The sequence below is a fragment of the Rhinolophus hipposideros genome (genome assembly GCF_964194185.1).
Source record: "Rhinolophus hipposideros genome assembly, chromosome: 8".
NCBI classification, from domain to species: domain Eukaryota; kingdom Metazoa; phylum Chordata; class Mammalia; order Chiroptera; family Rhinolophidae; genus Rhinolophus; species Rhinolophus hipposideros.
The window spans coordinates 57,110,176-57,137,187 of NC_138054.1; the positions used below are offsets into that span (position 1 = coordinate 57,110,176).

Below are 27,012 nucleotides of genomic sequence, written 5' to 3' on the forward strand. Positions count from 1 at the left end.
ATTCTCTCCAGACCAGGCCTCTCCATAAGCAGTGAGGCCCTCCCTCTACTGTGCTCCCACAGTCCTCTCCTCAACCCTCCATTGTCAGATTGTGTGAATTGATGACTCGGTGCCCCCATTGGCTCTGATCCAGAGTCCTTTTCTGGTTCACCTCTGGGCCACAGGGCCTGTGACAGGGCCTCACATAGAGAAGGGAGATATTCCGGAAGCATTTTAATTCATGGTGGTGATAAGTACGGCGGTGTGGCTGCAGTACAGGCAGAAGAGATGGACAAGAAGGAGGCCTGTAAGGGCAGGGCCTCGAATGCTAGGCCTCATGGTAGATTTGACCCACTGGAGAAATAGCTGGGAAAGACTAGGAAAAGACTGTCAAGGTCATAGGAAACAAGGAAAGACTGAGAAGCTGTCGCAGAATGTAGGAGGCTGAGAGGCATGATGACTTATGTGTAATGTATCCTGGACTGAGTCCTGGAACAGAAAAGAATAAGAAAACCAAATCCCACTTAGAGAAGGGAGAGAGCAGGGCAGCACTGTTTGGGGTTGTGACAGGGGATATAAATATTGATTATGTTTACGCAATGTTCTCAAAAACTATTAGCTCTGGGTTCATTTTCCAACATAAATAAGATAACCTTTGCCAATAGGAACTTAAGGTCTATTAATAGGCCATAAACAAAACAAAACAATAACAACAAACCAAAAACAAACCTGTACTCCTATAAACATACACACATCCCCTTCTCCTCTGAGACTGTTTTATGAAACATTTTCTTATTCACATGGGGAAATTGAGGCCTGGAGAGTTAAAATAGCTTGTCTCAGGTTGCTAGTTGAATAGCAATAAGCCAATGATTATCCTACTCAAAGGCAGTCCTGAAAAGCTGTGGAGGAAAAGATCTTGCCAGTCATATAATTTGCTTCTCACACAGCATGGCTATTTGTATGTTTTCTGCATTTAACATATATACACACACAGACACACACACAATATGTGAATTTATACTCCCTGTGAAAAAACAATTGGATGATAACCCAAAGTATAAAATAAATATGTGAGTCCATACTGATATTAAATAAATAAATAGGGAAGACTAGACAAATCTTTCCTAGAGAAGAATTCCAAATAAGTAGATACTCCGGAAGGTGGAGTTTAATTTCCCCACCTTTGTGTAGGGTCTGGTCTTAGTAACTTGCCTCCGAAGAATTAGAGTATGAAAAGGGAAAAAATAACTTTCCAGTGGAGAGACCTGACAAACACTACCGTTGCCAAGCAATCAAGGTTGACATCACCAGTGATAAATTATGTGGATATCCTGCACCCCATGATGAGATGTGACAAGAAGGGCACTTCACATCTGTGACACTCTTCCCCAAAACCCATAACCCCAGTTTAGACATGAGGAAATCATCAGACAAAACCAAAGTGAGGCGCATTCTACAAAATACCTGGCCAGCACGGCTCAGGACTGTCAAGGTCATGGGAAACAGGAAAGACTAAGCAACTGTCACAGAGCAGAGACCAGACAGGCATGATGACTAAACGCGATGTGGTGAGCGGATTGGATCCTGGAGCAGAAAATGAGTGGGAAACTGGCGAAGACTGAATGAGGTCTGCAGGTTAGTTAACAGTAATGGACCCATGGCAGATTTTTAATTTCAACAAATGTACCACATTAATGCAAGACATTGACAATAGGAAAAACTAGGTGAGGGCATATAGGAATCTCTGCATTATCTTTGCAACTTTTTGTAAATCTAAAATAATTCGAAAATAAAAAGCTTATTTAAAAAACAAACAGGTAAGAAAAGAGTGAGTCCCTCCGGGCTCCTCCCCGCCCCCACTCCATCCAAGGCCTCTCTCTAAATTGCGTATGTATCTGTACATGTCTTTTTTCCCCTCTCTCTTTTTTTTCAATGTTCCTATAGAAATAGGGGTTTCTTTCTTTATATAACCAGTTCATACTGTATATATTGTTCTGCAATTTGCCTTTTTCACTTAATTTGTCTCAGTGATGTTTCCATGTCTGTACTTATAGGTCTCTGCTGTCCAGAACAGCAGCCACAAGACACATGTGGCTATTAAACACTAGCAAATGCAGTTAGCCCAAATTAAGATTTGCTGTATGTAAGTGTAAAATACACCCACTTTTGAAGACAGTTCACAAAAAAGAATGTACCGCATCTCAATAACTTTTTTTAAATAATTGTTTTCTTTTTTAATTACAGTTGATATACAATAGTATATTAGTTTCAGGTATATAACAGTGATTAGACATTTGTATAACTCACGAAGTGATCACCCCAATAAATCTAGTACCCATCTGATACCATATATAGTTATTACAATATTACTGACTATATTCCTTATGCTATACCCTTCATCCCCATGACTATTTTGTAACAACCAATTTGCACTTCTTAATCCATTCACCTTTTTCACCCTGCCCCTAGACCCTCTCCCATCTTTTACCCCAACAAATCTAGTATCCCTCTGACACCATACATATTTATTACAATATTATTGATTATATTCTTTATGCTATACCCAACATCCCCATAACTACATATATATATATATATATATATATATATATATATATATATATATATATATATATATATATAAAATTATAGTTGGAAACCCCGTGGCCATCTTGTGGTTACCAACTCTTTTCTAAACCCCTCACCTTCCCCCTTATCCCCACCACTCCCCCCCCCCCCCGCCCATCTAACAACCCTCAGTTTTTCCTCTTTGTCTCCAAAACTGTTTCTGATTAGTTCATTCACTTATTTCTTCTTTAGATTCCGCATATAAGTGAGATCATATGGTACTTGTCTTTCTTTGTCTGACTGCATCTCAATAATTTTTATGTTGCTCACATTTTGAGGTGGTATTCTGGGTGTTTTGAGCTCAAAATATATTAATTTCATCTGTTTCTTCTCACACGTTTAGTGTGACTACTGGAAAACTTTAAATGACATATGTGGCTCACATATTTCTATTGGGTGGTGCTGTATAGATCTAAACTCAGTTTGTCTGTCTGCTGTATAGTATTCCAAAAATGTGTTAAGTACCACAATTTACTTAACCATTCTTTTTAAATGTACATTTGGAGTTTTTCTAAAATTTTATTACAAACCATGTTCTAATTAAAATCTTTGAACATGCTTACTTTGTGCACATGTAAAACAATTTCTCTAGAGCAGGGGTTGGCAAAGTAAGACCCACAGACCAAATACAACCCAGGGCCTGCTTTTGTAAATGAAGTGTTACTGGAACACAGCCACACTCACTCATTGACATGTTGTCTGTGGCTGCTTTTATGCTACAACAGCAGAGCTGAGTAGTTGTGACAGAGACCATATGCCTGCAAAGCCTAACATTTTTACTGTCTTTCCCTTTCAAAAACAGTTTGCTGATCCCTGCTCTAAGGGTTGTTACTACCAGCTAAGAAGAGCTATGTGGCAGGTCCAGTTCCCTGGAAAGTAGACTGAGATGGAGATTAGCATACAGGAGGTTCACAGATATTGCTCTTGGGTGCAGGGAGGAAAAGGAGCAAGATTACGCAGAGAGATAATTTAGGCGGTGCAGTATTAAGACCTCAGCCACTCCCACAGGAGCTCTGAAGTGGGATAGTCCTTCAGCCTTGTCCTGGGTTGGGGCAATGGGGCTGGACCTTTATAACCCTGAATCGACCTGCCCTGGGGAAGTGGTATGACCTTGGGGGAGGTAACTTTCTTCAGCTGAGGGAAATTCCCAGCAAGGGCTGCTAGCTGAGAGGGAGTAAGTCCATCAGTCCTGGGGGCGGGGGGATGCGTGTGGGGCGGAAGAGGGCTAGGCAGGGCAGGATAGCATCACTGCAGCCCAAACCTTGTGCCACACGGCTCCACTTCTTCCTTTAAGCTCTGGGAGCAGCTCTTCCAGGATTCTGGTGGGCCTCTTTTCCTGGGGGAAACACAGAGGAAAGTTAGTGGGACAAACTACAACTCCCCCCACCATGACTGGTCTCGAGGCCACAAGTGACACTCATCATCTCCCTCTTCTGCTCTCCATTCTCGATCCCCTTACCCTCAGCGAGCACTTCTGACCTCAGTGACTTACACAGCGGCATGATCTGGACCCTCCATCGTGAGGGGTCTGAACCTGTGGTCACCACCTCCTTCTCAGGCTGTGGCCCCTGCCATTTGTTAACTTACCATGAATGCTGGTAAGGGTACTAAGGTCTCCAAAAGGATCAACTGGATACCAAGATGTAACTCCCTGCCCTCCACTGCTTCAAAGCAGTCTTACCTCCTCTTGATGATCAGCCGTGATTCTCCCTGAAGGAATGGTGGCTCCTCTTCTTGCCTGCTGGTCCTTTGACACAAGGGGCTCAAAGTACCTGGGTGGCAGTCACAGCTAAAAGTGCAATAGTCATCTTGTTTCTCCTGGTGGAACTGTTGCCCCTTTGGGAAGTAGGACCTCTAAACCTGCAGGACCCAGAACTGTGGGGACAGGAAGCACAAATGCTTCCTGGAGTGATGGGAAGAGTGAGCCCACTCCTGTTTTCGTCCCTCGGTTCCTGGACCCATGTATCCTACCTATTGGAGACAAAGCACTGGGTAACAGTCTGTGATTTAGAATATATGCTGCATCCTGGAGAATGGTACCCCATTCTCGCATTTTTCTGAGCTGGTCCTTCCCTGTGCCTTCAACAGGTCGTTCCACGCTGACAGCTTAAGGATAGTGCAGAGTGTAAAAGGATAGTGGACAACATGGCCATGTATCCACTGCCTCCTTTCCCTTGTGGTCATATGGGGTCCCCAGCCAGGATCACACACTCTGTCAACCCTGAGAGTTGTGCTGGATAAAGGCCTACAACCAAAGCCATATCTGGAATATATGTCTATTCCAGTGAAAATGAATTACAGCTCTATCCACGGTGGAAAGGGTTTAACATAATCAACTTGTCAAGTGGCTGGTTGTTCTCGAGCGACAGAGACGTGTCTGAGACTGAGTTAGTCTCTGTAACTGGTAGACTGAACACTCAGCGTCACCAATAGCCACATCAGTCTTGGTCTGAGCCCATGTATTGGGCCCAGACAGACCCTCTCTCTGTGCCACCATGGTTACTATTTATGCACCCATTGTGCCAGCTCTGGGTGGCCTTAGATAGAGGTTGGCTGATGTCACTGCGTATCGTGGCTGTTCAGTGCTTCCTCCACGGTACACACTCTGCTGGGTGTTACCATGGAATGCAATGATATTCACACTTGGCGTCCACTCTCATAGGTCCACCCACATGCCTCTCCCCCAGATCTTGTCCCCAGTCTTCTAATCTTATTCCTTCCAGACCCCTAAACCAACTAGACGAGCTATTTATCACTGCCGATGAGATCCATGTACATTCTGACCTTGGGCCCCTGTCTTCCACAAAAAGTGGATGACTAGGTGCGCTCTGCCCATTGGAAGGATTTCCCCTCTGCTGTCTTTCAAGGACAGCCCCGTGTGAAACTGCAGTGCAGCCAGTCTATTTTTGGCTTGCTCACTTGTACTGAGCTGACTTACCTGAGAACAAAGCTTGCCTCTTTTCTCCTCCAGCTGGATATAAGGAGCTCCTCAGGCAGCCAGAGGTGAGCTGAGGGAGAGGCACTGGTTGGTGCAAAGGTGGTGGGTGACAGAGCTGTCTGAGACACCTGCTGTGCCTGATGCCAGTTGTACCACGTCCCCCTTATCATGAATTGCTGCTGGGCTTTCTGACCTTCGGATTTGGTAGATCTGACAGGAACTTGCTCACAATGAGCAGCTACGGCTGCACGGTCAAGTGGATGACCCATGCTCAGATGATCCGTCTCTTCCAGAATCCTGTAGCACCTTGGTTGTTTTTTGCAAAGTGTGTCATTCCTGGCTACAGATGGCATGGTCCTGTTCCAGAACCCCTGGGGTCTACGTTGTGATTCTCCCCCTAGGCCTTGTCATAAACTCGACAGGCATCTTTTCTCACCACTGATACCTCAAATACCATGGGTTCTGCCAGATCATATGGTTCACACAGCAGGGCTGTGTGTACCATACTCTGATATGCTGCTGAGCCTTTTCCCGCTCTGGGCCCCCATCAAAGCTGGCAGCCTTCTGTCATTCACTATATGGAATGGAGCAGTATTCCCAAGTGTGGCATATGCCGCCTCCAAAACCCAAGAGGCCTAAGGAAGGCCTACAAGGCATTGCGCTTCTTTCTTACTGGGGGAGTGGAAGATGCAGTAATTTGTTTTTACTTTGGAGGGAATGTCCCCAGCATATTCTAGACCACCAGCCCCTAAAAATTTCACTGATATGTCAGGCTCCTGAATCTTCAGTGTTTTCTCCCACTCTCTGCAATGCATGTATGTCATTGAAGCTTCCAACATACTCTGCGTTTCTTGCTCATCTGGCCCAATAAGCTGGTATCTTCCATCTAGTGGATCAGTGCGACAGTCTGCCAGACATGGAGGCAGTACAGGTCTTATCAGACTGGGCTGTGAGGGGGTGGGCGAGTTAGCAGCCCTGGGCCAAGACTGTAAATGCATATTTTTGCCTGTTCCAAGGGAATATAAATATAACTCTGATCTTCCTTTCGGATAGGGCAGGAAATGAGAAATGGTCACCAGATCAATGGCTACATACCACGTACTTGAGAACATGTGAATGTGTGCTAGGAAAGATGCCACATCTGCCTCAGCAGCTGCAACTGGAACCACCACTTGGTTGTGTTGCTGTAGTCCACAAGTCCAAGATCCATCTGACTTTTGTAGGGGCCAGAGGGCGAACTAAATAGAGACCTAACGGGGATCCCTATCCCTGCATCCTTTAGGTCTTCAAGGATGGCAAATACCTCTGCCAGTCTGTGATTACTAATGATGTCGAGCATCTTCTAACATGTTTATTGGCCTATTTCCTTTTCTTTGAATTCACATAATTCATAATTGTGTGCCTTTTTCTCATGGCTTATCTAGTCCGCATCACTAGATTGAGAGCTTCTTAGGGCCAGAGTCTATGTCTAATTTACCCCTGTGACCCGTGGACCTGGCTCATCAGAACTCTATAAATATGCACTAAACAAATGATTTTTAACAAGATGAAACAGCAGCATTTGACTGGACATCCCGGTCTGCTTGAATCTTGACACCAACCTCCTTAGATGATGGGTAAGCCTCTCCCTGACAGCAATTATATCATTTTGGTTGATTTAAAAGAAAATACAATGTCATCCAGTCAAACCATTGCTCTTTTGAAACCAAGGCAGTGTCACTGAACTAATTGAAGCTCCCAAAACCTTGTTTTCTGGATGGACTCCCTTCGATAGCAATAATGGGCAGTAACAAACTGAGCTCTCGCCCCATATGGCTGTGATAAACGCATCCAAAACATATTACAAATCTCAGAATGAGGCTCTGAGGCCTGAGGCTGCAGCAAAAGAAAACCAAGGTTGACAGGCACAAGTGTAAGAACCTGATATTCTGTAAATGAAAAAAGGCCAGCTGCCTGTTCCTTCACCACTGAACACAGTAAATGCATTATCTGAGCTTCCTGCCATTTTTTAAAACCTGGGACTCTAATGATATCTGTTTGGTCAACTCTTAACTTCATTTGTCCAAAAAAAAAAAAAAATCTCTAATTTACTAAATCTCGAATGTTTCTTTCCTTTGCCTTAAATTTTTGCGTTTAAAAATTTTTTTTTTTTAATTTTCTTAAATGTCTCTTTGTGTAGGAACATTCTTATCTTTCTAAAACACATATCTTATTAGGTCCCTCACCTCCTCAGAAACTTCTCATGGCCTCTCCTTATGCGAAGGCCAAAGTCCAAATTCCTTCACAAGACCTCTAAGGCTGTCACTAATTTTTTTGCCCCATTTTTCTCTACCATTCCTAAGAACTTTATGCTTCTACCACCCCATATTACCTGCCTTTACTGAAACAAGGTGTGCACTTTACACCTCTGGGCTTTTGTATACGTACTGATCACTCTGCTAAGAACTCCTTCCTATTCTTCCAGACTTGGTTCAATATCCTTCTAGACCTGAGTCAAACATTCACTCTCTGTGAAGACTTTCCTTCCCTTAGAATGGTGTTAATCACTCCCTTCTCCACTTTCTCAACATGTTAAATAAATATTTGCAATCATCACCTAATATACTACACTGTAATTATTTACCTATGTGTCTGTCTCCCACCAGTCTCAGAGCTCCTCAAGGGTAGAAATTATTCTCTCATTTATTGCAGTTTCCCCAGTGTCAGTCTAGTCTTTGGCACACAGCAGAGAGGCAACACTTGTTTGTTGAATGAATGAATGGAAATAGTCCCTACCCAAAGGACCAGCACCTCCACTATACCCACCAGAAGAAAAGGACCCATCAACTGCTGAAGCAGACTCACAGGATTTAATTCCCCAGATTTCCTTTAGCTACTAAACAAATTTAGAAAACATATTCATGCCTAGGCTTCCAGGTAACTCAGAGGTCCTAGGAACTGTTCTCACCCCGTTTCAGGAGCTGACCCTCTCGTTTTTAACAGGCTGGAGTTCAGAGGTGCTTCTTAGCGGGTGGGTCAGCTTGGACAGATTGCTGCAAGCCTCCTTCCCTTTGGCAGACACTCAGAATAGCTCCATTAGCGTTCATGGAAATTCTGCACATGCATCAAGGAGAAAACAGCCACAAATAACACAGCCTGCCTTCAAATCTCCAAAGCACATCTCTGCAATCATTTTACTTTCCAACTATCACCACTGAAGCCTTTCAGCCACAGAGCAATTTGTTTCCAACTTACCCTGGGTTCCTTAGTATAACTTTTTGGTTGCTTATCCATGAAGCTTCCTACTTCCAGTCTTTCTCCATGCTCCAGCTTCTCTTCCACAGCTTGTTAAAAAACTAACCAGTTTCTGCTTGGAATCAGTCCATATGCCTTCTTCACCTGTGGCTCAAAACCCTTCAGATTTGATCCTGGCCCTTGCCTCCCTCTCCTGCCTCTTCTCCAGCTACTGCTCGAGCTACTCACCTCTACTCGTCATACCGATCACCTCCCAGATTAGTTCACACTTTCCATACTCTGCTTTCTCTGCCAGTCACACACCTCAACCACCCAATTAACTACTTTTGCCCTTTAAGACTGCACACAGGTATCACCTCGTCCAGTAAGTATTACCTGACTGGATTAAATGCCTTTCCTGAACACCCACAACGAGTCATTCAACTATTCAGTAGTTATGGAGACCTAGCTTATGCCAGGCTGTTCTAGGTGCTGGTGATACAAAACAAAGACACTGCTTTCGTGAAGCTTACGTCCTTTTTTCTTTTAATTTAAATTCATTGGGGCAACACTGGTGAATCAAGTGTATAGTTCTGCATACATCACCTGTATGTTGCATGGTATGCTTACCACCCAAAGTCTGGTCTCCATCATCATATATTTGACCCCCTTTCTCTCTGTATCCCCCCTCCCCCACTCCCCCTCTGCTAACCTCCATACTGTTGTGTCTATGAGTTTTTGTTACAATCTAGTGGGGGGATAGAATCAAAAGCACAACCACAGAACATGTGGATATGTCTAGAATAATACACAGGGTATTATGGTAGCAGCAGGACAGGAATTAGGTAGAGTAGCATTTCAGAGAGAAAATAGCATGTGAAAATGCCCGAGGGGGAGTGACACAGTGGGACTTCCAGTTTCGATGTTACTTTGTTTCTCGCACAGAGAGGTGAATTTGGAGGGGTGAAGACTGGCTGCAGAGGGACCAGTTAGGAAGCCATGTAGTCAGTCAATCCAGGCCAGAGAGGATCAAGTCCTGAGGTGACTCCAGAGATGGAGAAGAGCCAAGAGATTCTAAATATATGTGAGAGGTAAACCATGAGGACTTGGCTGGGTGAGGGTTGGAGAGGGGTTTAGGCTGACCCTCGGGTTCCTAGCTAGAGTGCTTGGTTTGCCAGTATTGCCAATGAGAGAAGACGTGTTATAGCTGAGATCCCATGGGGCATCTATTATAGGAGATATCCTCGGAAACTCAGGGACCAGGTAGGTATGGAAGATACAAACTGGAGTGTCATCCGCATGTAAACGATGCTTGAAACCATGAGAGGATGAAATTTACCAGGGAGACTGGATCCAGTCAAACAGACTTGAGTTTTGAATCTTAGCTCTGCCACTCGTTATCTGTGTGAACTCGAAGTTATAAGGCATGTGAGCCTGGCTTTTCTCATCTTTAATTGGGCATTATTATTATTTAAATGTCTACCACAGTGCTAAGCACATGGTAGGTGTTAATTTGTTATTCTGGCTCCAGTACTTCCTTAGCAGTGGGAAAGTCTGCTTGGTGAGCCTCGGTCTCATCTGGAGCTCCTGCTAGGTTCCACATTCCCCATAGAATGGGTGCTCAGTAAATGGTTGCTGAATGAACGAAGAAACCCAAAGAAATTGAAACAAGACCTACTAACACAACAGGTGAGAGGATTAAACAGGATTTTTAAAAAAAAACTACTAAGATCAATGTAAATGCTAATAAATTATCTTAGGAAAAGTATCTAGGGCTTGGAAGGTAGCCAATGTTAGTCCCTTCCCTCTGTCATTGCTTTTTTTAACCCATCCCTTCTTTTTTTGTATTTTAAATCTTCCCTTTTTATTGGCTCCTTCTTTTAGATTACAAACAGGCTCCAGTTTCCCCTACCCTAAAAAACCTTCCTTGGGTCTTGCTATCTCCCTCAAATTCTTGTCACTTCATTCCTGATTTTCATCAGCTATCCCTTTTCTCAACCCAAAACACTTTTCAATGAACAAGCTGTATCTTTTGTTTTAAGAGAAAAAAGTTCCAATTTATTATTACTCTTAAAAAAGCAAACATCATTTACATAATTGTTTAAGAAGGTCTATATAGAGGTATTTCATTTTAAAATATATGTATGTAATTTTTCTACTACAGTAATTCATTTCAAGAGGAATTTCATTATGTATCTTCTACAGAGCCCTAACCTGAGAGAGGCAACGTATTCAAATAAACCCCAAGGCGTGGGGATGCTTCAGGCCAGTTCCTCATTAGAAGCCTCAGCATGGGGGCTCCAGAGACCAACGCAGGTCTTCCAGGGAGAGCTGAAACGTTCAGATAAGTGAGTTCTGGAAAGAAGGGGTAGTTGGCTGGCTCGCAGGCTCACCCCTGGGGTAGAGCAAAGAGAACAGACAGGGGAGTTCTGAGAGGCACCAGCGCTATCTAAACTCAGGGGGATGGCACCGAGTGAGCAGCAGCAGTAATTGAGTTTCAGTTACCTGCAGGGTGGTGAAATAAAGTAGTAACTTCATCTGCCTGACATGGGGGAAGTTTAGAGGTGTCCTTGGCATACTCGCAGTGCAATCCGTCACCTTTTTGCCGTGTTGGGTGATGGCAACCGTACAGCAGCGCTTCCTAGTGACAGCCAGCGCATGTCCTGTTAGGCGCACTACAGCTAATGAAGCATTTCCTGTAGGCCTGTTTCCCAGGGCTCTCTGCATCCTCTGTCTGAAGGGATGGCACCATGGGAAAATTTAGCACAGCCAGCATCAGCTATCACCCACACTCAAAAGAGTCTTTGAATGGCAGAGAGGGGCACATTTTCCTTTCTGCCCAGCCCAGGGGTGGAACCATCTTCAGGTCACTTTTTGTAGGTCTGTACAAATGTGCCGACCGGCAGTGAGCCGCTCTTCACCTGAGCCCGGATTTCAGCGCGGTGCTTTAATGTGAAGACCAGGGCTCTCACCGTCCGCCGGTACGGCCGATTAATGAGGCGGGAGCAGAGATGAAACGTTTCCCGCTCGATATTTTCAACCAGTAGGTGATCCATCTAAAAAAACAGCAAAATTATCAAATTAGGGCCTTGCGTTGCATAAGGATTAAAAGCAAGAGAGGCTGGAGCACTCTGCTCAGAGGCCTCCATTAATCAACTGAAATTCAAGGACATCTACTTCCTGTCACAAGAGAAACAGGAAGAGCAAATTAATTCCACCCTGGCAATTAAGGAACAAGGCCATGTGCTTTGTGACAGGGACCTCATTCACAACCCCTGCCGGGTGGTAATATTTGCCATTATAACAGGAAACTGGCCTGAACTAAGCAACGGGTACTGCGCCCTGTACTTTACCAACTCGGAAATGAAGACCAAGAATAATAAATCAGTGTAACAATTTATACCTTTTTTTTGGTTTGTTTTAAAAGTAACTTTTAACCCCTTACAGCGTTTTAGAAACACTGGATCTAGACCCTAACATGTGTGTAGAACAGTTTATAAATCACTTTTCACATTTAATTCTCATAACTCCCATTATCTCATTTTATAGCTGAGGAAATGGGTTAAAAGGTAAAGAAAGGTTCAAGGTCGTACAACTACTGAGAGGCAGAGCTGGGACTCTGACCCAGAGCCCCTGAGTGCAAAGTTCACGTTTCTTCCCTTGCACCATCCTAACTGCCCCCTCAACATTCTGAGACCAGCTGAGTGTAGAGAGACCCTTGCAGGGTCACCTGAGCAGAGCAGGCCTATGGGATGGAACCTGCAGCAATTCTGGGGTGATCTGGCTCAGGCCCAAGCTCTCCTGAGGTCACAGACCTAATCAGAGCAGGACAGGTCTGGGACTGTGTCCACATGGTCTGGGTCCAGGCTAGGCTGAGCTGCTGGTCGGTCAGGAAGCCCTCTGCCCTACCTTCCTTTCCAGGCTCTTCCCCTCCACCCACTCCTCCCCTCCCCAGTCCTGACCACAGCCCGGCCTGAGCCCGCTAAACTGCTTTCACATACCTCCACACCTCTGCACAAGTACACGTTCCCTCAGCAAGGCACTTTCCCCAAGAAACACATTTCCGTTTGTATGTCAAAGCTTAGCTAAAAAGCAAAATGCAAAAACACAAATCCTAGCTCAGAGAACTGAGAGTTCTTACTTGGGCTGCCACCATGTCCTGAGCTTCCCTCGGTCATTATCATAATATATTATAATGATCTATTTCTCCCCTGATAGTGAGTTCCGTGAACACAGGACGCAAATTTCTCTCTCACTTCCTTTCTTCCCTTTCATTCCGATATTTATTTAGCACTTACTATGTGTGAGCCTCTGTGCTTGGGCAGAGGAAACAGCAGTGAACGAGGCTGCACAGTCTTTGACTCCATGTAGAGCTCCGTCCAGGCAGAGACAGGAGTGAACAGGGATCCGGAGTATGTTCGGTGCTGGGCAAGGGGCCAGGAACACATGCGAGGGCGCGGAACTATGCAAAGGGACCTAACACGGGAGGGCAGTGCCTGGCTTCGGGAGGAAATGATGTTTACCCTGAGATGTGGAGAACGAGTAGGATCTGGCTAGGGAAAGTGGGCGTTTGCTTTGTGATAAAAGTCACTGAGCTGTATATAAATCTTTTGTGTAGTTTTTCAATACACGTACTATTCTTCTATTTAAAAAGAAAAGTTTAAGGAAAAAAATGCACCAAATATATAAAAGGATCACCCGGCATTTGATAAAATGTCCTAACATAAGAAACACACACACTAAAACAAATAGAGAAAAGAAACTTGTGTGGGGACAGAGCCAGGAGTGCAGTTTCCAGGGTCTCGGCCTCACGTGGAAAGGTGCTGACTCAGGTAGTAAATGGCCATCAACTGTGATTGGATGGCCATCAGCTGTGGCTAGTTGGGCGTCAGCTGTAACCAGTGAGCCATTGGCCACTAATATAACTACTGTGGCTACACTAGCAGCAAATGGGGGTTAGCAAGAAGATGGTGGCTCAGCTAGCAAGCGGGGATTGCAGTTAGCAAGTGGGGATGGTTGGCTGGTAGAAAAGCGGACGGCAAGTGGCAGATCGTGTGGCTCCTGCTTCCTGTGTCTCCAACCCAGCCGCCAGCGACACTATAGTGGTATGACTCCCCTATCTATGGCTCCGTGGGTGTTCCTTTTTGGCCTCACCATGTCCTGCGTTCTTGTGTGGGGAGCGGGAGCTGAGACCCCGCATGATGCCCTGCATAACACTTGGAAGAAACAAGAACCAAGCAGAGAGCAGAATAGGCCTGAGAGAGACAGAGAGAGAATGAACATCCAGGCCCACACACCCACACAGGTGTAGCAGGCAAAAGATGCTGCGGGAAGTCTGTGGTCCTGATGACTGAGCACATAGGCTTGTGCAGGACTGAGCGGACTTGGCACCATGGCTCTCCACCAGCTTTTCATGGTCTCCTGGGTGGACGCTGACCTAGCCCCTGGCCTGAGGGAGCCCTGGTAGCAGAGGCTGGAAGGGTGGCTGTCTGTCTGTCCAGCATTCGTCCAGCAACATTTGCCAGAGAGGCTTCTCATTCCAGTGTGAGGATGGTTAGTCACTGACTGTTTAGAGATTCACTTATGTAGTTTAACAGTCACACAAAAAGTCTTTTGGGTTTTTTTTGAGGGGAGTGGTTGTTAGGGAAAGAAGGGTATATGTACATTTGCAAACAGTGATGGCCATTCCATCATATTGTAGTATATGTACAAACAAACAAAACAAAACACCCCTGAAAATGCCTTCAAATTCACATAACTGAATACTCATATATTTCATTCACTAAATAGTTATTGAGTTGCTACTCTGAGTGTGGCCTAACCTGGGTACTGGGGACACTCAGCAGAAAAGACCTGACCCGTGCCCTCCAGGAACTCACAGCCTAGAAAGGAGACGACATGTACAGACAATCGTGGCGTAATGGAACAGGTGCTCTACCAGCAACGTGATGGGAATAAGGAGCAAGCATCTAACAATTCTCATGCAGCCTCTGTGGGGACAGAGTCCCAGAGAGCAGTTTCCAGACACTCGGCCTCACATGGAAAGGTGCTGATCGGGTAGTAGATGGCCATTAGCTGTGACTAGTTGGCCATCAGTTGTTACCTGTTAGCCATTGGCCACTGACATGACTGCCGTGGCTAAGCTAGCAAGCACGGATTGCAGTTAGGAAAGGCGCACTGCAGTTAGCAAGTGGGGTTGTTTGGCAGAGAACTGGACGCCAGGTTGCTGACAGTGTGGCTCCTGCTTCCTGTGTCTCCAATCCAGCTGCCAGCGAGACTATAGTGGTGTGACTCCCCTATCTATGGCTCCGTGGGTGTTCCTTTTTGGCCTCACCATATCCTGCGTTCTTGTGCGGGGAGCAGGAGCTGAGACCCTGCATGACAGCCTCTTATTAAATGAAGGCCAATCAGAATGAAGAAAAACATCAGTGATATTGAAATGTAAATTATAATGGAAAATGATTCATCCTGCACCCTTGTGTATACCAAGTTCAGTGCACAAAGTGACGAGTGCCTATCTTGTGACTGCCGTTGGATAATCCAAGCCTACCCAAGATGTTGAGTCCTTTCCAACGGGTCCTAACCTAGTGATTTAGGTAAGCCGTTTTGGGTGAAAGGATCAGAGTCTCACCAAGACCTTGAGAAAAAGGGGCTTTGCTGTGAGATGCATCTGTAGGAATGGGAATAGGAATGTTTTAAGAAATCGAGGGATTTATTTAGGGACCACATATCCCTTCTGTGTCTCTCATGATCTGCCTGGTTTCTTCCTAATAGGTTTGTGCTCCTCCGTTTGCCTTGCTCACTACTAATTCTAACTGCCTTATTCTCAACCCATAGTCTATACATCTCTACCCACAGCTTCTGCTTCCTCAGAACATGCCTTCTGTTTCAACACTCCCACTGTTGTTTTCTTAGTATTTCCTAGTTCACATTTCTCAGACAGAAAATCTGATTTGCCTTCCTTATCTATTTGTACCTGTGAGTTATTCGGTTGTCCAATCCTGGACAAATGGGCCACACCTGAGAGAAGATATAAAACATGCCCACGTAAAGCTGTCTTTCATCAAGGATTCTAGCCTCCGTGGGAAATGGTACCATAATTAGTGATGTCTGCTACATCTGTAAGCCCTTTCAAAGCAAGGGAACAAGGTCTTCATGTGTTTACTGTAAGTTCAGAACTTCCCACATTGTAGTGTGACTGTTTATTTGCCTATCTCCCTCGGAAGTCTGTGAGCTCCTCTAGAGCTAATACTGTGTTGGATCCATTTGTAAATTCCTCCTTCCTAGCATAGGTACTGGCATATAGTAAATGCTCATTAAATGTTTGTTAAACGAATGTCCTTACCCCCCCCATGTAACCTCCCTCCTTTTCTACTCTTTCAATAACATCCTATACATAGCAGATATGAAATATAATTATTTCTATTTTATACGTATTTTCTAGTTAGCAAAATCCTACCCCTCTTATAAAGGCTAGTTCAATTGCCATCTCTTTAATGAAACCTTCCCAGATTCCGCCATCCGATTTCACGTTCTGTCCTCTGTGTATCTACACCACTTGCTAGTACCACTATTTCAGATACATGTGATCCTGCTTCATATTTACAGGCTCTCAGCCAGGACACAGTAAGCTTTAAGATAGGGAATGCAACTCACGTATATTTGTGTTCTCCCCTGGCACTAGTAGCAGTGGTACTAAACATTTGTTGAATTGAATATCCACTGGAAACAAACTTTGTGTGAGTTTTGGCACACATAGTATGATTGGTTTTGTACATATCCACCCATACTCCTTTTTGACCACTTGAATACATTTATGAAAAGAGCTGGTCAAAGCCAGAGGTGCAGTCTGAAGCCATTAAACAAAGAAAAAACTAGCAGTCCCATATGGGGACGTACCCCTGACCTGGATCTCATTAGCACCATCTGACAACCAACTGGGCCAACCAGCAGTGTTTCATAACTCTTAATGATACAGGCTCACTTTGAGAATCGGGTTCATTTTTTTAAATGACATAATAGGAAAATGATCATAGGCCATGAGGTAGGAAGGAGAGTGGATAATGAGGAAGGGGAAGTAAGAGAATGACACCACAGGGGACGTATATGTGAGGAAAGATCTAAAAGACAGGGAAGAACAAAGAAGATCCGGAAGGGAGAAAGTAAAGGGGAATGGAGCCAGGGTCTCAACAATGGAGTTTTTATTCATCTATTCCATTTTGCCAAGAACAATGAAACAATCCATGAATCTTGAAAGCAAGATCTGTCAAGTAATAGAGATGCATTTGGCTGTGTGTGTGTGCATTCTTCATCTCTGGCTTTCACTCTTAAAGAATATGACCAAAACAAATAATATGAAAACGTTTTTCTCTATAACAATGTAATGAGTGGATCTGCAGAAAAGCATGCTGGGATCAAACTGTAAAGGCTTATTAGTTATTGGGCCAATAATTTACCCAATGGTTTACTACTACCTGATAAAGTACATTTATGGAGATCCGATGCCTGATTTGAATGTACTCAACTCAACATTGGTTACAGTCAAAGATCAGATACTGGATTAGATGGGTCAGTGACTTACCCCAATATGGAAATGGTTCAGATGAGGATACGTGCTAAGAGTTAACTTTATACAGAAGTATTCATAATTCTCTGACATATCAAACTGATGAAATTCCTATCAAATACTGTTTATGCAAGGAAACTAGGTTGATTTTTTTTAGGCCAAGGAATAGTAAAATGCATACTTTTAATTTTTAAAATTTATTCTTTGAGAACAAAACCATTCAACTATGCTTAATCTGATATTTTTTCCAATTACATTTGATAGCATTAACGAATGTATCACTTTTTTAACTTTGCTTCGTAACACTTGAGTGCTTACCACTTGATGTGCCATTTAAAGGATAATTAATGGATAAACTAAAAGGATAATTATTATGGAGTTTAATATAGCAGGCAAACTGCTCATTAATCCTTAGAAGCATAGCTTTGTTAATATCATTTACTTAAAAAGATACCATTGGGAACTGATATTTACCACCACATTAACTACACATTATATACCCATACTCCATGTTTCAGTAATAATTTTGGTTTATTTAAAAAATAAACTTTATTTAAAATACCAAATAGCAAGACTTGGTGGCTAATCAATACTCTGGAAAATTAGCCTTACAACCTTTCTTCTCTCTTTCAAGGGTTTAATATTTGTATTAAAGCTTCCTTTCGAAAAAGGTAAGCAAACTTAACAGCATAACAATTCACTGAACTATCAAATAGACATTAAACATTTTTTAATGAAAAAATAAAGATATATAGAAAAGGATATACAAAATGACACTGATGTTGATCAAGAATAAAAAGATAACAAATGTAAACAATTATCAATTTTATGCGATCGTATTTAAATAATTAATAAAACTATAGTATGGAACATTTGGCACATAATTGGCTTTTAATAATCTGGGATAATCATAACTTGCCCAGTATTCATTTAAAAAGCTATAATAATTTACAAAACCGAAAATGCACCCAATTATTAACAAGATTATATCTGGGCGGTAAGTTCAGTGGTGATCTTATTTTTCCTTTTTATATTTTTCTCGTTTTCTATCAGAAGTTTGTACTAAAAAACCCAAAACTTTATTTTAAAGAAGTAAACAATATACCACCAGTCCATCTGCCTTTCTTTTGTGGATGCATAATTGAGACAGAAAGGTTAAAATATTTTTTCAGAGAATGCAGTAAGAGATCTAGGATTTAAATCAGACTTCTGAATTGCTTGTTTTGTTAATAATATTTAATTATTCTTTAAGGACACCTTAATGAAGGAATATCCTAAGAAGAAAAAATATGGATGTTGTACGTCTGATTTTTCCTAGAATATTAATTAACCTGTAAGATTTGTTCAATGATGATGGTGATTAATATCATTTAATGAGCAAAAATCCTTCTAGCATGTGTCCCTCAAACCACTAATATCATCTGAACTGTTGCCTATGAATAATAGGAATTATGTCTAGCCAATTGATTATATGCTTTACAACTAAAGGTATGAGTGTGGACAAAAAATGGGGGAGTAGAGTCTTTTCAAGAGACAGCTATTTATTTTTGCCATTTGACATTCCATAACAGAGTCCATCCCAGAATTTTTGATTCAGTGGGAAGGAAAAGAAGTTTAAATGGGAAAGAACCAATATTCATTAAGTGATTTCTAATCACCAGGCACTATACTATTCCTTTGTATGAATGGTTTGTTTAATCTTTCCAGTAACTTTAGGTAATAGGAATTGTAATCCTTTTACAGATAAAAAAATCAAGTCTCATAAATGTTGAGGGATTTGTATAAGGTGCCACAACTAGTATGTACTAGAGTCAGGGTTTAATATAGGTCTTGCTAGTTCCTTTCTACAACACTGTCTCCCAGAATGATTACAAATCCAGAACCCTTAAAGAAAAAGCAGTTAGAGTACAGCTATAGCATTAAGATTACGAAAGTTCATTATGAAAACGTGAGGCTCATTTAACTAAGAGCTTTTAGCAATCATATTCCAACCAAAATTACCTCTAATTCCAAGGCTTCCGAGATTAATTTCTGGGCTTTTTTCCTAAATGTCTCGGTTTTGGGATCACTTCGCACTTCAATGGAAGGTCTATCCGAATGTTTCTCAATGAAAGTTCTCCACTCAGTGTAAACTTCTCTGGCAAGACAAGCCACTTCTGAATCTGAGTGTTGACGCATCTTGTTTACAGTGTGACCTGGAACAAGAGAAGAGAAACCAAAGGAAAGGTTGTTCTGTCTTCTGAAAAGTACAGGACTAGATGGACTGATGTGTGTGTGGCACTTAGTCATTCACGTATCTAAGGATGTAAAGGCTCTTGTGCAAATGAAGACCATTTCTCAAAAGCTGAGATAACAAGATAATCACTGGGGGAGAATCATTGGACAAGCCGATGCAATAAGTCATAAAATAGAAGCATGATCAATAGATACTTAGAACAGGTACCAACTCCTTAATCCAAAACTTGCAATAAAAGAAAATGAATTATGCATTTATCTTATCTTTTTGGTACATATTATACTTCAGGACAACCAAATAGCTCTAGTTATTGAGGGAATGTTCGTTATTCAGCTAATAAATGTGAAAAGATTGACAGAATTTTAAAAAATTTTGTAGCCCATGATGAAATAATTCACTCAGGTAATAATCATCCGTGGATGAGCTCATTCGATGAAAGGTTGATGGGAAAATTAATAATGGAGGGATGAGCTGCATCACCTGAACCACTGATCAAACAGCATTCCTAAGAATGGAACTACCAGAAAAATGTAGCACTTCACAAACCTACCTATGAAGTAGTTTTGTACCCTCCTCCCAAATAAAGAGATGAACCAGAATCCAATGAGTCATTCAAAGCTAACCTCCAGTTTATAGAAAATATGAGAGACAGAGGAATAAGTTATAGTATGAGGAAACAGACAAATCCAGAATGTGGCACCTTCTACAGGACAACAGACCTGCTTTCCATAATAGTCAACGGCATTTTTTTAAAAAGGGAGTAAGGTCAAAGACTGATATAGATTAAGTCTTTTGAGTCCAAACTGCCAAATGTGATATGTTTGGAACCGCTTAATGCCATCTTCTCAAGTAGCCAGAGTAGCCTTTATTTAACTTTATTATTTTCTCTTTTAGGGATATGTTTTCTAAAACATAAATCTGGCCATTTCACTGCTCCACTTAAATCTTTCAATCCTATATCCAAACTTTTATCTTGTCTCACAAGTCCCTTCGCAATCTGCCACTCTCCCACCTGCTTTCTAATTCCAAGGCTTCTAAGATTAATTTTGTAGCTTCAGTTCCAGCTGCTATCCCATGGTCATTCTATACTCTAGCTACTTGCAGCCCCTAAAATGCTTCAATATTTTTTCTTGGTTCTAATTTTGAATATATACTCCTATGAACACTGTCTGCCTGGAATACCCTCTCTTCCCACTTCATCTGGTTAACTTCCGTCTGTCTTTAAGACCCAGTACAGGAGTTCCCGCCTCTAGAATTCTTCCTTAACACCCCCAGTCTTGGTTGGTACCCCTCCTCTGGGCTTCCATAGCACCTTGGGCTTCTGTTCATCACAATAATTAGTGGGTGTTCAATAAATGCTGGTGGAATGAGAGGCCCATATTAAGAATAACATTACTTTTAACTAAAATATGCAATACAAGATTTGAATAAAAGGGGAAAATTGCCATATTATATGATGGAAATCCTAGTTAAAAGGATGCCAATATAGAAATTAATTTGTAGGTTTAAAGTAATCTCAATTTAAAAAAATCTCAATAGGCAGTTTTTATTACAATACAACCAAATATTTCTACTTATTTTTGAAATATAAATGGGCAAAAGTATAAATTAATATTTTGAAAAAGAGGAATTATGATGTCTAAGTAGCCTTATAAGATATCAGAACGTATTATAAAGCAACAATAATTAAAATGATATGGACTAGCACCAAAAAAAGATAGACTTATTGAATAAAAAATGATGCCCAGGAATAGACCTTATTATATATAAGAATTTAATATATAATAAAAGAGTCATCATTGAACAAAGGAAACAGAAAAAGGATTTACATTTGAGAAAAATGCTCAAAAACACAAAGTTTCTCAGATTATGCCAACAACTGCATAGCTGCATACTTAATGATTCATTTACTCTCCACAATTTGCTGAAGGTCTCCTCTTTGTTCTAGGTACTACGTGAGGCACTAGTCAGGCAGAACTGAACAAGAAAATGTTCCTGTGAAGCGCGTCCTGAAGGTAAAAAAAAAAGTAACTTTGAAGGGAAGATAAGAGTCTTTAACTTCCTTCATTCTAACCAATTATCTACCAGGAAATTTCATGTAGCCTTTCTACTGACCAGGGAAAGGAGTACATCAACACTCAACACAGGGAGAGCGAGGAGGAGGAGGAATGCAGGGCACTCATTAGAAATGTTTCAAGGTGCCTCCCAGCTGGCAATGCTCAGTGAGTGCTTCTTAAACATACACATCACTTAAAAGCTGGTCACTACTTAATACTTTCCTTTTCTGAGTAGATTTCTCCATATCCTTCAGATTATTCATTCATCAAAAAAATTTTTGTGCTGTCGGTCACTGTTACAGATGCTAAAAATACTAAGATAAATGAGATACTGCAGGACTTCAAAGGCCTAAATTCAGGACATTTGAATATTTTTACTGAGCTCCTACTTTGTGGCTGCTGCTGAGGGTACAAAGATGAGAAAGACGTAGTCCCTGGAATTTAACCTACACTAATCCTGACAAAGTGTGCAAAGAAGATATGTGCACAAGAATATTCATTCCAGTACTGTTCGCAGTAGTGAAAAGCTAGAAACAACCTACACGCTCATCATTAAGTCCATTTTGTTAAACAAATGAGTCAATTCAAACAATGAATACTTTGCAGCCATTAAAGACTAGAATACTGTTTCCCTGAAAATAAGACCTAGCTGGACAATCAGCTCTAATGTGTCTTTTGGAGCAAAAATTAATGTAAGACTTGGTCTTATTTTACTATAATGAGACCCGGTATAACATAACATAACATAACATAACATAACATAACATAACATAACATAACATAATACAATACCGGGTCTTATATTATTTTTGCTCCAAAAGATACATTAGAGCTGATTGTCCGGCTAGGTCTTATTTTCGGGGAAACACGTATAGTAACATGCAAAGATGATTGCTTTATTCAGTTAAGTGAAAAAAGTAAGTTCTCAGAAGAACACACACAGTATGAGCCAATATTTATTTTTAAAATTACATTTGTGTACACATATAAACACTTATGTTTGTTTATGTGCAGAGGGAAAAGGCTAAAGGAATTTATAATGAAATTATTAGCAGGTCTCCTCTGAGTAGTGGAACTGTGTGCATCTATGCAATCTTGTGCGTTGGCTCAACTTATAACCTATAAGCAATTCTAACAGTGTAGGCTGTGCTGTAACAGAGGTGTGTATTCAGGTTTCTCTGGAATAGAGACCCGTCTCTTCCTGTGTTCCCCATCTTATCCTTTTCTCTCTTCAAGAAAGGACTGTGATCCAGCTTTATATGTGAGAAATGAAGACACAGAAGAATTCTCTCAACAGACAGTCCTTCTGCTTGTCAAATCCAATGGCTCGTCTCCATCCTGATGTTCCTTGATTTCTATGTGGCCACTCACACTGCTGCCTTCTTCCTTCTGAAATACTCTCTTCCCTTGCTTTTTGAGACACCACCTGTCACCGGTTCTCCTCTTCCTTCTCTCTCTCTTCTGCTGACTGCATGCCTTGCTCAACCTTTAATTATCTGTGAACCCCACCTGCATTGTCCTTGGCTTCTTTTCTTTTCCCACCTGCCTTCCCTGAGTAATCTTACCTGCTCCTGTGGTCCAACTACCACCTGCAAGCAGGTGACTACCAAACACACATCTCGAGCCCGAGGGCTCTCACTGGGCTCAGAACCCAACTATCCCTTCCCCTACAGACATCCCTGCCTGCTTGTTCTCTAAGCACCTCCAACTTGACATTCCTAAAATGGAAAATGGAATTCATTACTCTCCCCCTCAGTCCCTTCTGTATTTCTTGTGCACAGTGGCACCCCCATTCACCCACCATGTTAGGCTCCTCCTTCACATTTCTGGTATCTTTTCCTTTTCTTCCTCACCTCCCTCTTCATCCTCACTACTGCCCTGGTTGAGGTCATCACTTCTCCAACGTCTACTGCAATGATTTACTAACCAAGCTCTGTTCTCAGTCTGGCCTTCCCCAATTTAGCCTCCATACTGAAGTCAAAAAATAACCTTTTTAAAATACAATTTGGTCACATCCTTTCCTCATCAAAAACCCTTCACTGACCTCAAATTAATTTCTAAGTACAGCATTCAAGCTCTGGATGACCTGAGTCTCTATGGTCTTACCTTTCACCATGTCATCCTCTTTCCTCCCTCTGCTCACCCCCAGCCCCGTACCTTTCACTTCCTTGCACTAAGTTCTAGCTGTAGAGAGTAGCTGGCACGCCATTGTTTATAGTCAGATTTCTGGCCTTCTTACATTTCTGTGCCTCAACTCACTGTTTCCTCTGCCTAGAATGTTTAAATGCTCACTTTCCCCTCTAAACTGTAAACATCTTGAGGGCAGAACTCATACCTTTCTCCATGCTATATTCCTAGCTCCCAGAATAGTGTCTAGCAGACAAAAATCAATAAAAAATCAAACAGTTAAATAAAAAATTTACATTTGGCTTTCAAATTGGTTTTGTACTAGCATTTGAATATGTATGCAGTTGATTGGGAAAATCATACAATTGCAAACAAAATAATGAAACGATACTGCAAAGAATGGAATCCAATGGCATGGGGGAAATAAAAAATTTCTAATTCTTACCCATTGCTAAGAATTCTTCCTGCTTACTACTCCAGATTTTATATGAATTATCTCACTTAATTTTTATAACTAAACAATGAATTAAATACTATTTTTATGTCTCCTTTTACAAATGAGAAACTAAAGCTCAGGAAAGTAACATGTCCAAGGTCTCACAGCTGGTAAGTGTGGAAGCCAGGATATGCCTACAAGCAGCCTGATTCCAGGGCCTGTTACTGAACCCCTAACGCCCTGTACTTCTGGGTTATTAGGGACTGGCACACCGGGAAGGTTTACTAAAGCTCTGTTGAGATAACGTAGTTCATCTTCGTGGTATTCTCACATCAGAAGAGCACAGGGCTCTAGAGGTGGCCAAAGGGCCTAAGCTTGGACTCTCAGGGCAGGGCAGTGGAGTCAATGCTTCTGGTCTGCAGGGGGCAGTACACTCCCCAGAGAAGTTCTGCAGGAGCCCCACCCACAGGTCAGAAGGCTCTGACAACAGGAAGGAAACCATCCCAGGAAGAGTAAGGCTGGAAGGGAGGCCAGGGGATGTAAGATTTGTTAGCAAGAGGAAGGAGTCTCCAAAGAAAGAGTAACAGCTGGAAAAGCAGTCCAGTCTGGGGCAGGAAAAGAGAAGAGGAGAGGGGATCCAGGGAACCCTCTTCTAGAAAAATCAAGGCAAAAATCATAAATTTTAGATCACAAAAGGAATTTCGTGATAACAATAATGATGACAGCTGCTGTGCTAAATGCTTTACATACCTTAACTTGTTTCATCCTCAGGACAACTCTATGAGGTAGGAGCTATTGGGATCCCCCACTTTATAGGTAAAGAACTCGAGGAACTAAGAGGTTACGTAACTTGCGAAGGACATGGCAAGTAAGAAGTAGGGCCAGGTTTCAGACACAGGCAGTATGGCTCCAGAGCTCATGCTCTAACCCTATACTATCACCCCTGGTGATCACACAGTCCTACCTCCTCCTGATTCAGGTGAAAAAAAACGAAGCTCCATGACCTATCCCCAAGGTCACAAGTTGGTCAGCAGCTACATCAAAGAAGTTAATGATCTGCAAAAAGTCATTCTTTGCTCCATGAAGTTTATGTTTTAAGCAAGCAGTGCCACTGGCTGGTCTTATGATCTAGGTCAAGTCTCCTGGGTTTAAGGATAGGGGTTTCTGCATCTCAGCACACTGTTAAGACAAATTCCTTGCAGGCAGCAGTCTTTCCTTCACTTAACAAATATACCAAGTACTAGGTATGTACCAGGCCCTGTGCTAGGCATTGGGAGAGAATGTTGACCAAGACACAGCCCTGTACTCAAGGAGGTCCGGGTAGGTCTAAGCACAGAAGATATCTAAACAAAAACAAACGCATGCAAGTGTTACAGGTCCTAAGACAGCACTGAAAGGGGAACCTCAGGGAGGGCCAAAAGGATAGAGGAGTCAATTCAGCTGGCAAAGGGGCCAGGAAATACCATGAGAGAAGCAAATTCTTGTCCTGAGTCTCCACAATGATTCAAGGAGATAGGACTCACACAGGAAGCAGAGTGAACAAGATCACAGAACCTGAAATAGCATGGCATAACTTGAGGACTTATGGAAGGCAAAGTAATGGTCCCCAAAGATAGCCATGCCCTGATCCTCAGAACCTATGAATATGCTACTTCAAATGGAAAAGGGGACTTTGCAGATGTGATTAAGGTTAAAGACCTTAATGGGGGAGATGGGGGAGATTAGCCTGGATTACTTTGGTGGGTCCAATCTAATCACATGAGTCCTTGAAAGTAGAAGAGACAAAAGGGTGGGTCAGAGAGATGAGGTGTGGGAGAATTCAACCCACCATTGCCACCAACTCTGAAGACGGAAGAGGAAACTAAGAGCCAAGGAACATAGATGGCTTCTAGAAACTGAACAAAGCAAGGAAACAGATTCTCCTCTAGCATCTCCAGAAAGGAATGTAGCCCTGCCAACACCATGATTTTAGCCCACTGAGACCATACGGAACTTCTGACCTACTGTAAAATAATCTGTGTTGTTTTAAGCCATTAATTTATTATGGCATTATTCACAGAAAATGAATACAGGAGCCTGTAAGTAATTCAGGATTGCTAAAACAATGGGAAACTATGGCACAACTTGAAAACAGAAGCCATTGGAAAGGTCCTTGCCACTAACTTATCCTGTGACCTTGGGCAAGTCAAATCATGTACCCGTTCATTCACTCACTCACTCATTTATTCATTCTACAAACATTTTTAGATTCATATAGGTTATGTTTCTTCCAGTCTTGAAAAACACAGAAGAGCTTCCCATGGACAAAGGTGCATCTTTAGGTTGTAGGAGGTGGCATGACACGGTATGAGAATATCTTAGCTTTGTCACTTATTATTTGGTTTTATCCCCTGGGTAAGTTACTTTAAACTCTCTGAGCCTCAGTGTTCCCATTTGCAAAATGGAGACAATAATAGCATTTGCCTTCCAGAATTGTTATATAGATCAAGTGAGGTCATAGATGGGAAAGCACTTTGTAAGTACAGGGCTTTTGTTGTTGTTGGTAAATCCATCATAAATGAAAACAAGACAGCTCTGAAATCGGATCAGTATGACTGACATTAAACTTTCCCCAGAATATTCATCGAAACAGCACTGCACAGTAGAGCATGCTTGCTCACCAGGTTGAGAATGTAAGGCCTAACTCCACCGCCTCATCAGCCATCTACTTAATACCCCTTGCCCACTGGTGTCCTTTAAAGGCCCCAACAAGGGCCAGGTCCAGAGGTGTTTGCCCAGCTGGCCCTCAGCTTCCCAGACTACTTGAGAACAGTGAGGCCCCTCATTTCC

At 42.3% G+C, this 27,012-nt stretch overlaps 1 protein-coding gene across 3 annotated transcripts in view; it reads right to left on the reverse strand.

The window, feature by feature from the left end:
- Window positions 1-10,800: 10,800 nt before the first annotated feature.
- TCEANC2 (transcription elongation factor A N-terminal and central domain containing 2) overlaps window positions 10,801-27,012 on the reverse strand; it is a 33,160-nt gene continuing 16,948 nt past the window's right edge. For all 3 annotated transcript variants that reach the window (XM_081055205.1, XM_081055203.1, XM_081055204.1), the window contains exons 4-5: window positions 19,329-19,522; window positions 10,801-11,817 (exon numbers count right to left, since the gene is read on the reverse strand). In XM_081055205.1, coding sequence (XP_080911331.1) covers window positions 11,629-11,817; window positions 19,329-19,522 — 383 coding nt within the window. In that variant the 3' untranslated portion in view covers window positions 10,801-11,628. The remainder of the gene's footprint in view (window positions 11,818-19,328; window positions 19,523-27,012) is intronic.